Source organism: Miniopterus schreibersii (assembly GCF_964146895.1).
Source record: "Miniopterus schreibersii genome assembly, chromosome: 10".
Classification (NCBI taxonomy): domain Eukaryota; kingdom Metazoa; phylum Chordata; class Mammalia; order Chiroptera; family Miniopteridae; genus Miniopterus; species Miniopterus schreibersii.
Genome location: NC_138110.1, coordinates 59826976 through 59843204, shown reverse-complemented (window position 1 = coordinate 59843204; position 16229 = coordinate 59826976). Strand labels below are relative to the sequence as shown.

Sequence of the window (16229 nt, the reverse complement as noted above, 5' to 3'; positions counted from 1 at the left end):
TTTTGGCCAAGGGCACACACCTCGGTTGCAGGCTCTCTCCCCGGCCCCAGTCAGTGTGCATGTGGGAGGCAACCAATCCAATGTGTCTCTCACATCAATGTTTCTCTCTCTCTCTTCCACTCTTTCTGAAAAGCAATGGAAAAAATATCCTCGAGTTAGGATTAAAAAAACACCAAAAAAACTGAAAAAATTGGCAACATTGAGCCCTTATTCTCGTAGGGCAAAAGTTGACAGGAGCTAAGTTTATGTACTTAGATGTCTCCTTTTTCCAGAGCATGTATTCTCCTGTTTTCCAGTCCCTGCCCCTTCCTTCCCCAAAATTTAGACTAAGTGTCATTGCACATGTGCTACTGTTTTCTTAAAGAAAAGTTAAAAGGACTCCTGGTTGGCATAGCTCATACCTGGGTTGTGGGCTCAATCTCCAGGACGGGGCATGCAGGAGGCAGCTAATGTTTCTCTCTTCTCCCTTCCTCTCTTTCTAAAAATCAATAAACTATTCTTTAAAAAAAGAAAGAAGAAGAAGAAGAAAAAAGGAAAGTTAACTATTTCTTATTGCTATCAAATTTTTTCTTTTATATAGTACACTTTACTAATTTAAGTTACCTGCCTGGATCCTGTTGATTTCTGGGTTTGCAACTCCCACTGTAGAGGAAAGAGGCCTGGACCTTGAGTCCTGGTGCCTATTCTGCTTTAGTCTAACATGTGACCTTGAGCACAAAAAATGGTCTCTTTGGATCTCTTTAGAGTTAGGAGACTAGATTGGATGTTCTTTGAAAAATTCTAACATCCTAGAGGGCTGGAGATCTTGCGGTAGGCCAGTACTCTGTTCCCTCCCCCTCCCAAACAACCACGGGGCCCAGCCTGGTATGTATGTCAGAGAAAGAAGACACTGGAAGGAGTAAGGTACCTATATAAATAATGTATAACTTGAGCCCAGAGCCAGGGAGAGGAATGTACACTGTGATGTGTGAGAGTGTGTGTGTAACTACAAGTGGGCTCAAATAAGCTGTTCTTGTATAGGTGTGTGCTTATCTATTTTTGTGTACTTTCTATATACCAGGCTCTATTTTAGGTGCTAAGGGTGTAGCAATGAACAAGACAGACAAGGTCTCTGTTATCATGGAGTTTATATTCTAGTGAAAGACACAGATAATATACAAGTAAATAAAATACATAAGATAATTTCAAATAATGGAAGTTCCACGAAGAAAATGAAACAGTGATTTGATAGAGATTTTCTGGAGGGGCAAGCTGTGCACATAGGTGGTACATAAATGTGGTGCACGTACTTGCAGAGGGGCCTATATTTGACTTCTGGGTCCATATATTTATGCTTATTTGTGCCTATGTATGTAAACAGGCAGCTTTCGTGCCTATACTATTTTGTAATATTATATGTGATATTATGCATGTCAGTGTACTCAGGTGAGCTGATATGTGGTATGCATGTAGAAACACACAAGCATGGGTATGTGGTATATGTCTGCATTTAGCTTAACTGGAGATGTTCTGAAGTTCCTATGGCACTCATTAGTGGACCAGTTAAGGAAATGGGTTTTTTGCCTTTGGCATTCAGGGCCATTTGCCAGCTTCTTCTCTCCTTGTTCCTTCCCACATTAGAAAGCTCTCTGTGCTTCACACCTCTCAGCCCTGGGAGGCTAAGCCAAGGAAAGGATAGTAACTTATCAAGCCAGGAGGTAGGAAGAGGCTGATAATCTGTGTAACCTTCAAAGTCCTGACTTCTCTGCTAGCCCCTGTCCTTCACACTATGAGGGGAAAGAGTCTGGACTTGAAATCAGAAGACCCAAGGATCTATTCTTGGCTCTGCCACTTATTATTATGTGACCTTGCCAAGCTATTACATCTCTCTGGGTTTCAGTTACCTTCTTCATAAGTACTCTGGATAGTGTAGTATTTAGGGAGGGATATGTGGCACTGGTGCCTGAAGGAGTAGGGAAAGCATTGTAAGCAGGGGCAATGGCATAATCAAAAGTGTGGAGGTGGGCCTTTGTATGTAAGGGAAGCCAGGAGAAACTTCTCACCATTGCCTACAATGCCATATGTGATCTGCTGTCTACCTCTCATTCTTACCCTCCTCTTGTTCACTATGCTCCAGCTAAACTGGTTTCCTTTCTGTACTCTGAATAGGGCAAGCTCTTTACCACCTCAGTGCCTTTCCAAATATCAATGTTCTCTCTGCCCAGGATACTCTTTCCAAGAATTTCCATAGTTGCTTACTTCTCATTACTCAGGTCTTAGCTCAAATATCACCTCCCTGGGGAGAGGCCTTCCCTGACCATCTTATTTAGAGTATTGTCCTCTAATGTTTATCAATATTTAAAATGCACATATCCTTGCCCTGGCCAGTGTGGCTCAGCGGTTAGAAAGTTGATACATCCACTGAAGGGTGGAGGATTTGATTGCCAGTCAAGGGCATGTACCTGGGTTGCAGGCTCAATCCTCAACCCAATCTCTCTCAGTCTCCTCTGTCTTTCTCCACCTTTCTTTCTTCTTTCCATTCTCTCTGAAAATATCCTCAGGTGAGGATTAACAAAAATAAAATAAAATGCACATATCCTTTGACCCAACAATTTTACTTCTAGTAATTCACCCTACAAATATATTAAGTGAGTAAAATGACATATGAATAAAGATATTTATTGAAGCATTTATTTGTTAATAGTATACTATTATGCAGATGACCAAGAAAATGAAACAGCACAAGCCTGGATGGAGAATGATATCAATGCATATTGTTAAGTTTTTAAAAAAGCAAGATTATTGAGCTCTATACTTAAGATATGTGCAGGCCCGGCTGGGCATGGCTCAGCGGTTGAGCTTCGACCCAGGATCCAGGCGATCAGGGTTTGATTCCCGGTCAGGGCACATGCCTGGGTTGTGGGCTCGATCCCCAGTTGGGAGCATGCAGGAGGCAGCCGATCAATGACTCTCCCATCATTGATGTTTCTATCTCTCTATCCCTCTCCTTTCCTCTCTATGAAATCAATAAAGCTATATTTTTTTAAAAAATTGCAGTCTATTGGATGTATATTATACTAAAAAGAAAGTACAGAATAGTGTGTGCTGTATGCCATCATTGTATAGAAAATAGTGAGAATATATAAACATAAATACATGTATTTATGTTTGTCTGATAGGCCTGTTCTGTGGTTATAGCAGTTCTTTCCCATTTCTATCCACTCTGTGCTTCTTTGGGGTTTATGAGGTGCTTATTTTTCTTTTGAACAGCACTAAAATTCAACTTTTTAAATTCACTTTTTAAATTTCCATCTTCTGCGATATCTCAAGTACCTTATGAAAGATGCTAAAAGTATAGCCTTCTTTCAAAGTGATTATCTTGGTCACTCCACATTAATTCAGTTTCCCTAGCTATACCTTCCATCCTACAAGGAGTGATCTTGTCTGTATATTGACTATTTCTGGAAAGTTATACAACATAGGTTAACAGTGGTTGCCAGTAGACAGGGTGATTGGGGGTGGGGGTAGGGAACTTCTCATCACATATCTTTTTATGTAGTAACATTTATATTTATTACTTATTCAAAAAATACAATTAAAAAAGGAAAACCACTGAGGGGAAATATTCTTATAGCTAAATCTTCACATATAATCATGAAAGTTCCTTAAGATGTCTTTTTAAAAAGTATTTCTCCTAAAGTAATGCTTATCATAATCTCAAATTATCTTGGTTGTATTGCTTGTGTATTTCTTGCACTATCATTGGGATACAAGCTCCATGTTGTCAGGGACCTTGCTTATCTTGTTCATCAGTACCTTATTTCTATCCACGTATATAGTACATAGTCATTGTTGAATAAGCAAATGAACAGATGAAGGAATGATCAAAGAAAACCAGGCTGAAGCCTTGGGAGGACTGGGAGGCAAGGCTACGGAGGACAGAAATCAGCTGATAGAAGCTGATGATCCTCAAACTTTACATTTATATCAGAATCACCTGGTGATTCTTTATTCCAGCTTGTAATAAAGAAGTAGATTCTTGGACCTTGTGATTCTGATTAGTAGGTCTGAGTAGGGTCTCAGGAACCTACATTTTAACACGTTTCCCTAGGTGACTTGGGTGCAAGTGATCTGGAGACCCTACTTTATATCTGTGATATAAATTCTCCTTAATACATCCCTAGGATAGAAAATAAAGGACCATCATTCCATTTTATCAACCTAAATGAGGTTGAGAGATTAAAAATACATTTTTTCAGTGACACGGCTTGTGTATAAAGTATACTTTGAAAGGCCAAAGTATCTGACCAGTCAGTTCAAGGTGCAGTGGTAGATGGCTCACCCTCACAGGACATTCCCAGGTCTTGGTGTTACCAAATGGATTTTATGACTGTTTCTATTTTTTGTTTGGGGAAGAGATTATACTCCCTAATAACTAGTTCTTTCTGATTTATCTCAGGGAGGGCAATGAGCCAGAGGAGACCACCCAGATCACATACCATGAACTTCTGGTCCAAGTGTGCCAGTTCAGCAATGTACTCCGAAAACAGGGTGAGTGGGGAGGTGGGGGGAGGGGATGGAGGGCTTGACCGTGGGGTATCTGCGGACTTGGGGGAAGTAGATAAGGGATGGAAGGAATCTGGTAACTGGAATAGAAGAGGTCAGCTGGAGGTGGGGGTGAGGTGGTAGTAGTAGCTGGATGAGAGGGAGCAAGTAGCAGCAAGAAGGTCCATGGTTCAATGTCTGTCCTTTACCTGCAGGCATTCGGAAGGGCGACCGAGTGGCCATCTACATGCCCATGATACCGAAGCTTGTGGTAGCAATGCTGGCATGTGCTCGCATTGGGGCTCCGCATTCCATCGTGGTAGGAATTTGGGCTGGAAAAAGGCCTGGTGGGGGATGGGGCTCTGGAGAAGTAGGTTGGGCCTGGATGATAGAGGATCTGAAGAACCAGACTAAGGAGTTTAAAATGTTTTTGTTATAGGTTCCATATCAATTATCCAATTTCTTCTAGGACCCTGACTTAGAGACCCTAAAGGTTTTATGAGTGACTCCTTTCCTTGTTCACTTAATCCTTGGGTCCCCCTCTCTCTCAGTCTTTCTTTTCTTCCCCAGTTTGCAGGCTTTTCTGCAGAGTCTCTATGTGAACGGATCCTGGATTCCAGTTGCAGCCTTCTCATCACTGCAGGTGACTAATTCTCACCCCTTCTCCAGAACCCCTATACCCCAAGACTTTGTTCCAATCAGCTAATTGGAGTTTTGGACTGCTCAGTGTAGAGGATATGGACTGGCTACTTTTTAGCTGCTGGTTCTACCTCAGCTAACACTCTGTCAGCTCAAATCAGCTGGAAGAACCAGAGTTAAGAGGTCCACTCAAGAAGGACTTTGAACATTATGGTTACTAGGGATAAGGGGTGAGGAGTATGGTGACTTCCTAAGGCCTGGAATGTCTGTTGCTCCCCAAAGATGCCTTCTACAGGGGGGAAAAGCTTGTGAACCTGAAGGAACTGGCTGATGAGGCCCTGGAGAAGTGTCGGGAGAAGTAAGTGTGTTTGGCCAGTTGGCTACTACTCTTGGTGAACTGGGCCTTTTCCCAGCATCATGTGCCCTTTATCTCTCCTATCCTAGATAGACATGGGTGGGTCCTACCAAATTCTCTTTTAAGCCTACCATCCTACCACTTCAGGCTTTTCTTTCTTCCAGGGGTTTCCCAGTGAGATGCTGCATTGTGGTCAAGCACCTGAGGAGGTCAGAGCTGGGCATAGGTGACTCTTCTAGCCAGTCCCCCCCAATTAAGAGGCCATGTCCAGATGTGCAGGTGAGTCTGGCACTGCTATGCCCTCCCCTGGGCTCAAATTGACTCCCTTTTCCTGCCCAGGAAGTTCCTGATGTCCTTCTTTGCTTCCTCATTATAGTGCTGGGATCTGAGAGCCATCCTAGAAATGCCTCCTCTGGCAGGGCTGGCTGGGAGCTGGGGACTTTGAACTTGAAAGTAGCTAGGGAGCCCTTCGCAACTTGGGACCTTAGCATGAGATATTGTGAGGGAGACTCACATGCTGGTTGGGATATCCTGATGGACATGAGGGACCCTCAGGCATGGATTTGGGTTAAAAATGGGCTGACTTGGGTGACTAAATATAGTCATCTTGATTACTGGGCTGTGGCTTGGGTTGGGCTCCTGTGGGGTCCCACCATAAGATATACCCCTTGTTAGAAAAGGAGGCAACAAGAGGTTTGGGGCACACTGACCCTTCCCTCCCACTTCCCTATACTTGGACCTTGCTCACTATCCTTTCCATGGGCTCTTAACAGGGTAAGCCGAAAGAGAAGCCCAAGCGCATCTGGCCCCAGGTATCCACCTCTGCACTGCCTTGGGCACTGCTTTCCTGCGTGCTTGTCTGTGTGTCCATTGCTCTTTGCCTGTTTGCCCCATTGAGGTAGCTGCCAAACCTAACCCCCTTCTCTCTGCCCCTGGGTCCTTTGCCATTTAAGTCACTTTGAAGGGTTGTGAAACCAAATACCTATTGCTACCTCTCTGAACTGGCATAGAGCATGGATCTCAGGAAAGTAGCAACAGACAATTTTTCTCCTGTTGCTCAGGACCTCTGTGGGAGAGAGAACCAAGTAACCTGTCAGAAAGTTTATACTGTGCACTTAGCTGGGGCAGAGCAAGGAGAGACAGGAGGAGAAGCAGGTAGAGGAGGTATAGACCTTAACCTTGGGAATTCACCATCAAGTTGGGGAGTTAGATATGTATTACAAATGAAAGCCTAAGTTTTATATATAGGACAGCAGAGGAGAAGATCCCTAAATGTGTTTATATACTACTTTGGGATTTACAAATGGCACAGGTGCTCTGATGTAATTAAGTACTAAATTGAACAAAGTTACATTGTAGGTGGTTTTAAGAAGGGGTTCCCTAAGTGGGGACTCAAAGCAGATTACTATAGAGGAGAGACTGGGTTTGGAGCCCAGAGACCAGTTTTTAGCTTTGGTTCTGCTTTCTGGGCTTCAGTGCCCTTATCAGTAATGGAGAGATGATAGATAGTACATGCTTAAAAGGAAACCACTTTCCTTACTAAAACAAAGCAGAAAACTCACAATTCCTCTTGAGTTTACCATCCTCATAGGGTGTCTTACTCTAAATCTACTATGATTTTAACCTCTTAGGCTAATGGTAGATATAATCGCCCTTTTCTCTATTCTCATTAACACGGTAGAGACAGATCTGATTTCCAGGGGACACTGTTTCCTTTTAAAACTCAGGCAGGGACCTAAGACTTTTTCTCTTGAAGGAGGTAACAAATTTGGTGATTAGAGTATATGCCCTTGGCCGGAATCAAACCCAGGACCCTTCGGTCCTTGGGCCAATGCTCTAACCACTGAGCAAACTGGCTAGGGATACTTTGGGTTTTTTTAACCAAATATGCACACACAGTAGATTAGCGTATAGACATACAACAGGACTAGGGTGTTTCTCTTACACTATCATGTCTACCTACCAGCCAGGGCCATTGAACATACTAGAAGCTAATGAATATGAAAGGGCTTTGTGATAACTAAAGCAAACCCCAAACAGTTCCCATCATCATACCCTTAAATTCATCTTCCAGAGGAGTTCCTGAATATCTTTTCTGACATTCATCAGTCTTCCCCAGCCCCAGGATAAACCAAGGCTTGATGTTTACTAGGTAATACCTTTCTCTTTTGATGTTCCCCAAATCCTGTGAGACCACTGGGGCAAGAACGACTGTCCTCGTTTTAAAAAGGAATAACAAGGTAAAGTGACTTGCCCAAGGTCATATATAGGTAGAAAGTGGCAGAACTGGAATTTAAATTCAGTGCAATTTTTGGACAAATTCAGGGAATCCAACTTCACTCAGCAAAGAACAGACTCAGAAAACTAGTTGTTCAAATAAGTGATATAACCAGGAAAGTAAAACAGTTTCAAATAGAGTTCAGAAAAATTTAAGGATGAAAGACCCAGAAATAGTTATCAAAGGCACTCCGATATAGAACATCCCTCCACTGGGAGAAGTCCACCTTGGCCCTTTCCTACCAACTTAAAGCAAGGCTTCCTAATGATGAAACCTCAAGCAGATGTCTTTATGGGAAACTCATTGGTAGCAGTGATGTAAAGGCAGGGGCAGAGCAAGGGTAGGAACCTCCAGATGGAGAATGAGGTCTAGACATGCAGGAAAAGGCGCTTGGACCAAGATCTGTTGACTTCTTTCACTACTAACAGGGCCAGATGCCTGCCTCACCTGCAGGCTCTGACTAATTTTGCACTTCTGAATTGTGTGGTGTTCACATCCCTGCCCATGAGCTACTAGTCCCATAAGTACATATGTGTGTATTCAGGCCTGTGTGTGTATATTCATTCATCCAACAAAAATTTATGGAGTGCCTTTTGAGTGCCAGGCACTTTGCTAGGTGTTGGGGATATAGAGGGAAAAAGACAGGCATGCACTGTACTCATAGATGTCACTATCTAGTGGAAAGACAGTAATCAAGTGAACAACGAAATAAAATAACTGGAAATAGGTGCTGTGTGGGAAAGAAATATGGTGCTGTGATCAAGAATACTAGCAGGGGTGATGATGGGGGTGGGAATCTACCAGATACTGTTCAGGGAAAGCCTTTCCAAGGTGACATTTAGACTGAGAATTGGAGGATGAGAAGGGACTAACAAGGGGCCCTCTTCAGCCTGAGGCAGGGTGAGGAAGAACTCTGGAGCAGCGTCCCGGAAATACCCAGGAAGCCTGCTGTTCTGCTTCTGTTCTCTCTGCTCCATTCCACCATTGCAGGGCCCTTCCTCCCTCCCAGCACCCCCACCTGCCAGTCCCACCCTGGCCCTTCCAGGTGCCAGGTATCTCCTGCCCCCATCTTGAGCTGTTCACAGTTCTTTCCTGTCTTCCTTCTCCTGCAGGTCCCCTGGAATGAGGGGGTTGACTTGTGGTGGCATGAACTCATGCACGAGGCAGGTGATGAGTGTGAGCCTGAGTGGTGTGATGCTGAGGACCCGCTTTTCATCCTGTACACCAGTGGCTCCACAGGCAAACCCAAGGCAAGTGTGTGTGTGTGTGTGTGTGCGCGCGCGTGTGCGTGCGTGTGTGTGTGTGTGTGTGTGTGTACTGTGAAGGGGTAGAAGTGAATTTCCAAGGAAGCGTGTAATGACATGAATTTTACTCCACAATCCTGAGTTTCAGAAATGTCACATTCCTTTTTTTTTTTTTTTTTAAATATATCTTTATTGATTTCAGAGAGAAGAAGGGAGAGGGAGAGAGAGAGGAACTTCAATGATGAGAGTCATCATTGATCTGCTGCCTTCTACATGCCCCCTGCTGGGGATCGAGCCTGCAACCTGGCCATATGCCCTGACTGGGAATTGAACCGAGATCTCCTGGTTCATAAGTCGATGTTCAACCACTGAGCCAAGCCGGCGGGGCTCACATTTCCTTTTCTAAATCAAATTAAGACACTAGATTGCGAGGCCCAGGGTGAGATAATTCAGGTGGGGGCTTTCATATTGCCCAAAAGGGTAGAAGAGGATCAGTTCATGTGACTTATATTGATGTTTCTTGCTCGTGCCTACATGGTTTGGTTGAAGGAGAGCTGCCTTGTCAACTCAAGGCCAATGGTGGGTACAGGGATCCTCTTGGATTCCTAGACAACAGCTCTTAGAGTTTAGTTCCTTCAACATGCCACGCTTTAATACCTAGTTGCTCCCAGTGCACAGTGGGAACCAAAAATACTTAAGGAAACTCTGTTCCATTGACTTGAAAGATATGTCACTCTGCCTTCCACCTACCCCATCCCTAAATTATTTTTTCCACATTCTTTGGAATATCCCTCAATGGGCCTTTAGAAACAATTTTGGTCTCTTTTTCCTAGGGATGGGATATTGATGGAGTAAGAGAAGATTGTCTTTCCCCCCCCCACTCTCACACTGTCAACGTGTAAATTGAGTGTATACACAAATACACAACAGAAACACTATTAGCTGTGAGTGTATTCCAAGTGTTTATGTGTGAGAGATGTGGGCAGCTCAGAAACACCATCTTAGGGTGTGGGTATGAATGATGGACTGACTGTACCTGTGTGTGAGGTGTGATATGGGAACATGGAGAAAAAGGGATGGAAGAGAGATGGATGCTGTGAAAGGGGTGCTGGCAGAGCCAAAATCCTTGAGGAGGATCTTCCTCTAGCTCTGCCCAGCCTACATTTGGTGGTCAGTGGGGGTGAGCCCAAGCCTCATCCTGAGGACTTATTCTCCCCCCAGGGTGTGGTACACACAGTTGGAGGCTACATGCTCTATGTGGCCACAACCTTCAAGTACGTGTTTGACTTCCATGCAGAGGACGTGTTCTGGTGCACAGCAGACATTGGCTGGATCACTGGCCATTCCTATGTCACCTATGGACCACTGGCCAACGGTGCCACCAGTGTTTTGGTGAGAGGGGAGCTGGGACACATGGCTTTCTGGCCTACGTAGGGGATGGACAAGATGATCCTGGGTGACTGCCTCCCACGACCACTTGGTCTAGAGGAAGTAGGACTTACATAGTTCTTACTCATTTCTGAGGGGATTATGAATCCTGATTAGGAAGTTCTCTTGGCTTGTCTGGTAAGGGAGTGAAGGCATGGGTTTGTCAGAAAAGGCAAAATACTGAGTCTAAGGGTATGGTAGGGGGATGGAGGGACTATTGGAAAGGACCAAGAATGACCAGCCTTCACTGGGGTTAGTTTGAGGGGATCCCTACATACCCGGACGTGAGCCGCATGTGGAGTATTGTGGACAAGTACAAGGTGACCAAGTTCTACACAGCACCTACAGCTATCCGCCTGCTCATGAAGTTTGGAGATAAGCCTGTCACCAAGTGAGACCCCTTCCCAGCTGCTGCCCCATGGGTTTCCCTCAGATTGGGTATTGACCTTAATGCACAGTCTTTTCCATGCCACTGTTCCAGCTCCCTGACCTGGAATGGTGGGAGGGCAGTGGTGGTGGTGGTGGTGGCAGAAGAGCCTGGGCATGTCTTCCTGATTCCCAGTGATACGCAGAGCCTTCCTTTCTCCCCACTCCCCTGCCCAAGGCATAGCCGGGCATCCTTACAGGTATTAGGCACAGTAGGTGAACCCATCAACCCCGAGGCCTGGCTGTGGTACCACCAGGTAGTAGGTGCCCAACGTTGCCCCATTGTGGACACCTTCTGGCAAACAGAGACAGTGAGTAAGGGGTCCAGAAGGTTGGGGTCAGGGACAGTGTGGGAAGACTGACTCAAACCCCTGATCTCTGACTTCCATAGGGTGGCCATATGCTGACCCCTCTCCCTGGTGCAACACCCATGAAGCCTGGTTCTGCTGTGAGTGAGGCTCCTTTGGCGGGTCCTGGGCTAGACAGGGGTAGAGTCTTGGGGCATTTAGCTTAGGTAGAGGGAGGGGGACTGGACTGAGATGTGTGATGAATTTGGGGCTCTGCATCTCCTTGGGAGAGGTAGAGTTGAGTCAGAGTTGCCTCATTTCTCTCCTTGGGTCCTGTCTCCTGTTTGCTTCTAGACCTTCCCATTCTTTGGTGTGGCTCCTGCAATCCTGAATGAGTCTGGGGAAGAGTTGGAAGGTGAAGCTGAAGGCTATCTGGTGAGGCCCTGCTCCTTGGTGGTCTTGGAGGAGTTGGGGGGAAAGGTTCCATCAAGGAGTACTATACTTTGCTTCAGAGTTTAGAACCTAATCTCTCCTGGTAGCTGCTGTGACTAAAGTTCCATGCTTGAGGGTTTATCCTTTGCAGAGACCCTGCAGGTAATCTTTCTGGATACTTTGCTTGCTTTTCTGCCTTTTGGCCCGTGAGGCTTCTAAGGATTCTGCTCAAAGATTCCTCATGGTACCTTATTGGGTCTGGAAGACTTAGTCCCAACTTTTCCTTTGATAAACATTCTAATGTGAAAGGAGGCTTCATAATGTAGTAGGAAATCATATAGACTCCAGAATCAACCTGCCTGAGTTCTGATCCTGGCTCTGCCTCTTCTGTGACCTCAGATAAGTTACCTAACTCCTCTCACCTTAAATTTTCTCATTTGTAAAACAGGGTTCTAATGGTACCTTGGTCTTCTGTAGTTGCTGGATTTATGATTAAATTAGATAATCCATGTGAAGAGTTTAGCACAGAACCTAGCAATAAAATAAGTGCTTGATAAATGTTAGCTGTTGTTGTGATTATTGTATTAGTACTTATATCATCAGCCCTGACTCTCCACCCCACCTCACTTTTACTAAGAACAAGGTCGTAACAAGGGTAGCACTTGAATCCAGACCTTCTGCCTGTTAGCCGTCATCTCATCCTTCTGCTGCCACAGGTTGTTATTGGTTGGGTCCCACATATTTATATGACTGTTCTCATTTGTACCAAACTGCGCCTGCTTTCCTGAGGGATTACCCAAAAGGAGACTCAAATTTACTAAGTGCTTATCATCAACAGAACATTGTGCTAGGCATCTTCTACCTACTATCAATTTAATCCCCAGATTATTTTTTCTGATTTACAGATGAGGATCCTGAAACTCAGATAGGTAAAGTTTCTTACCCAAGTGGCATAGTTGGGATTCCACGCCTGGATTGTTTATCTCCAAAGCCTACTTCCTTGTCCTACTTCTCAGGAATGGCATTCAGGACATTTCTCCTCAGATTTGGCAAAGCTTTGGTTGTCTTTCAGTGAGACAGTGTAACAGATGTGACCACTGTGCCTTCCTCACTCCCCAGGTGTTCAAGCAGCCCTGGCCAGGGATCATGCGTACCATCTATGGGAATCATGAACGCTTTGAGACCACCTACTTTAAGAAGTTCCCTGGGTACTACGTGACAGGAGATGGTGAGCCTTGGCTATCCCCTGGCCACACTTCCTATCAAGACATATGCTTTCCCCTTTCATTTTCAGGAAGAGTTGGCTAAGGGTGAAGAAACATAGGGAGAGAGAAATGTGTCCTATGTGTCAGTGTCTAATACTGAGGCAGAGTTACAGAGCCTGTAAGAGCAGGAATGAGTATTGCAGGATGGGTCTCAGCATGGTGCCATCTGAGATTGATGTCTGAGGAAGGAGGTTCTTGTCATTGCTCCTGTGTTGAAAGAGATGGGGCATATGGCAGTATTACAATGTCATGTGTATTCCCATATCTGGAGGCTCTGTTTGCCCATGTGTCTATCCACCATTCCATTTATTAAGCACCTACTACGTCCAGGCGCTGATCTAAGCACAGAGGCTATTACCACAAATAGGGTAGGCAAGGTCTCTTCTCTCATGGGGCTTACTTTCTTTTAAAGGGATACAGACAATAAACTTAGCAAACAAGTAAATAAGCTTATCTTAGTGATAAGTGCGATAAAGGAAAAGTGCTCTAAACAGAGTAATGAGATAGAGTGTCTGCGGGTATGGCCATATATGGGAACGTGAGAGAAGGCTTCTCTGAAGTGATTTTTGACCATAGCCCTGAAAGGTGAGAAGGAGCCAGGCATGGGAAAATCTGGTATAAGTGTAAGTGTTCTGTGCAGACACATGCTTGAAATATCTGAGGAACAGACTGAAGCCTGTGTGGCCACAGGGTAGTGAGCAAAGGGAAGAACATTTAGAGAGGTAGATAATATAGGGCCTTGTGGGCCATGGTGAGATGTTTGATTTTATCCAATGCACAGTGGGAGACTTTTAGGGACTTTGAGCAGAGAGATGAGGATTGATTTACTGTTTAGAAAATAACTTCATCTAATTTATGGAGAATAGACTTTTGGCAGGTGTATTAGCTATCTATTGTTGTGCAGCAATTGCCCCAAACTTGGCAGCTTAAAACAACATAGTCCTGGCCTGTGTGGCTCAGTGGTTAGAGTGTGGGCCCATGTACCACAGGGTCATAGGTTTGAATCCTGGTCAAACGCATGTACCTGGGTTGCAGGTTCAATCCCCAACCCAGTCAGGGCATGTGCAAAAGGCAACCAATTGATGTGTCTCTTCACAACATTGTCTCTCTCTTTCTTTCCTTCCCTCTCCACCTTCCATTCTCTCTGAAGAACTGGTGGAGAGAATATCCTTAGATGAAAATTAAAAAACACACACAACCCCAAATATTATGTCAGCTCACACCACTTCAGATGACCAGCAACACAGCAGCTTAGCTGGCAGTTCTTATTGAGAGTCTCTTGTGGGTTGCAGTCAAGTTGTTTGGTGCTGCAGTCATCTGAAGGTTTGACTGAGCCTGGAGGACCCACTTCCAGGCTCACTCATGTGGCTGTTGGCAGGATCCCTGTTCCGTACAACTGGGCCTCTCTATAGGCCACTCATGACATGGCAGCTGACTTCCCCAGAGCAAATAGTCTGAGAGAACACAACCAAGATAGAAGCCAGTGCCTTCTATAATCTAATTGCAGAAATGACATCCCATCACTTCTGCCAAATTATACTGATCACACAGACTAACCCTAGTATAATAAGAAAGGAGTACACAGGGGTATGAATGTCAGGTGATTGGTGTGGCCATTTGGGAGCCTAGCCACCACAGTGGGCAAGGATAGAAGCAGGAATACTTGCTAGGAAGCTAGTGCAGTGGGTGTGGCAGTTTGGTAATGTGATCATGTTTTCCTACTGGGGGGTATTTATTACATTGTGCATTTCTTCTCTTCCCAGGTTGCCGGCGGGACCAGGATGGCTATTACTGGATCACTGGCAGGATTGATGATATGCTGAATGTATCTGGTGAGGGCCAGGGACTGTTTTCTTTTTCATTAGCCCTGTTCTCTCAGCAACTCCCATCTAAAGCCTTTTGAAAGACCCAGGTTGTCCTTTAGCCAAACCATGTTTGGAGTGAAGCATTCAGTTCTGCGCCCAGGTTTTGGAGGAAGAGTGATAAGGACTGGAATGTGCCTAGAGGAGGGGAACTGGGATGGTGGGGCAACCAAAGCATGTCATGTAAGGAATGAAGCGCTTATCCCATTTGACCAGACCAGGTCTGCCCTGTAGGCACAGATGGAGCAGGGGCTGGGGTAGAGGCTGGGACCTCTTTCATGACACTTCCTTTCCCTTGACAAGGACACCTGCTGAGCACGGCCGAGGTGGAGTCCGCACTTGTGGAACATCAGGCTATTGCAGAGGCAGCCGTGGTCAGCCACCCTCATCCTGTGAAGGGCGAATGCCTCTACTGCTTTGTCACCCTGTGCGATGGATATGCCTTCAGCCCCACTCTCACTGAGGAGCTCAAGAAGCAGAGTGAGGAGCCTTCCTGGGCAAGAACTTCTGGGTTTGTCCTGATGGATCAGTTGTCATAGCAGGTTGTTGAGGAGGGGCTGAAGTGAGCTGCTCCCTAAATCAGACAACTCCCAGGGGGCTGATTGCCCTCTTACCATTCAGTCTCCACTAGTCTGTCCCCTAGGGTAATAATGGCTGACATTTATAGAATCCTTTCTCTGTGCCACCACCGTGCCAAATGCTTTATTTTTTAATCCTCACCGGAAGATATTTTTTCCATTGCTTTTCAGAGAGAGTGGGAGGGAGAGAGGGAAATATTGATGTGAGACACACATCAATTGGTTGCCTCCCATACATGCCCTCACTGGGCCCAGAGATCAAGCCTGTAGCTCAGGTATGTGCCCTTGGCTGGAATCAAACCTGGGACCCTTCAGTCTGCAGGCCGATGCTCTAACCACTGAGCAAAACCAGCTAGGGCTGGATTAAGTGCTTTAAATGCATATAATCACTGCTCAAATTGATCCTATTGTTACCCTCATTATAAAGATGAAGAAATTGAAGCTCAGAGAAGTTGGATCACTTGCCCAGGGCCACACTGCTAGAAAAGTGGGATTTCAACTCTAGCAGGCTGATTCTAGAGCCTGAGTTCCATGAAGGTGGATTAAGATAAATGAGATAGTAGAGAGACAATGTGCTAAAGAGAGAGACTGACAGGCATCGAACCTGAGAATGATTCTGTGGGCAGGGCCTTGAAGAGGAAGTAAGTGGTGGAGCAAAGCCATCTCTACTTTGGTTTTGGGGAGCATGACTAATGGTATTGAAGAAATGCCTAATGATTTGTTGTTACAGTTAGAGAAAAGATTGGCCCCATTGCCACACCAGATTACATCCAGAATGCACCTGGCTTGCCTAAAACCCGCTCAGGTATGTTCAGAGGCTCGAGGGATTGGGATTGGTGGAGTGTGTGTAGATGGAAGCCTTTGGCAGGCTGGAGTGGGTCAGTACAGTCACCAGGTAACCAGAAGCCTGT

The 16229-nt window shown here is 45.3% G+C and overlaps 1 protein-coding gene across 2 annotated transcripts in view; it reads left to right on the top strand.

Moving 5' to 3' along the window:
* The window catches only part of ACSS2 (acyl-CoA synthetase short chain family member 2), a 42928-nt gene that overhangs the window by 25397 nt on the left and 1302 nt on the right, over positions 1-16229 (top strand). The window contains exons 3-18 of one of the 2 annotated variants that reach the window (XM_081149502.1): positions 4439-4530; positions 4740-4843; positions 5095-5167; positions 5446-5521; positions 5683-5797; positions 6292-6330; positions 8909-9046; positions 10262-10432; positions 10726-10859; positions 11073-11205; positions 11286-11342; positions 11536-11616; positions 12733-12841; positions 14642-14710; positions 15044-15220; positions 16049-16123. In XM_081149502.1, the coding sequence (XP_081005628.1) occupies positions 4439-4530; positions 4740-4843; positions 5095-5167; positions 5446-5521; positions 5683-5797; positions 6292-6330; positions 8909-9046; positions 10262-10432; positions 10726-10859; positions 11073-11205; positions 11286-11342; positions 11536-11616; positions 12733-12841; positions 14642-14710; positions 15044-15220; positions 16049-16123 (1643 nt within the window). The remainder of the gene's footprint in view (positions 1-4438; positions 4531-4739; positions 4844-5094; positions 5168-5445; positions 5522-5682; positions 5798-6291; positions 6331-8908; positions 9047-10261; positions 10433-10725; positions 10860-11072; positions 11206-11285; positions 11343-11535; positions 11617-12732; positions 12842-14641; positions 14711-15043; positions 15221-16048; positions 16124-16229) is intronic. The other variant, XM_081149503.1, reaches the window with a different exon arrangement.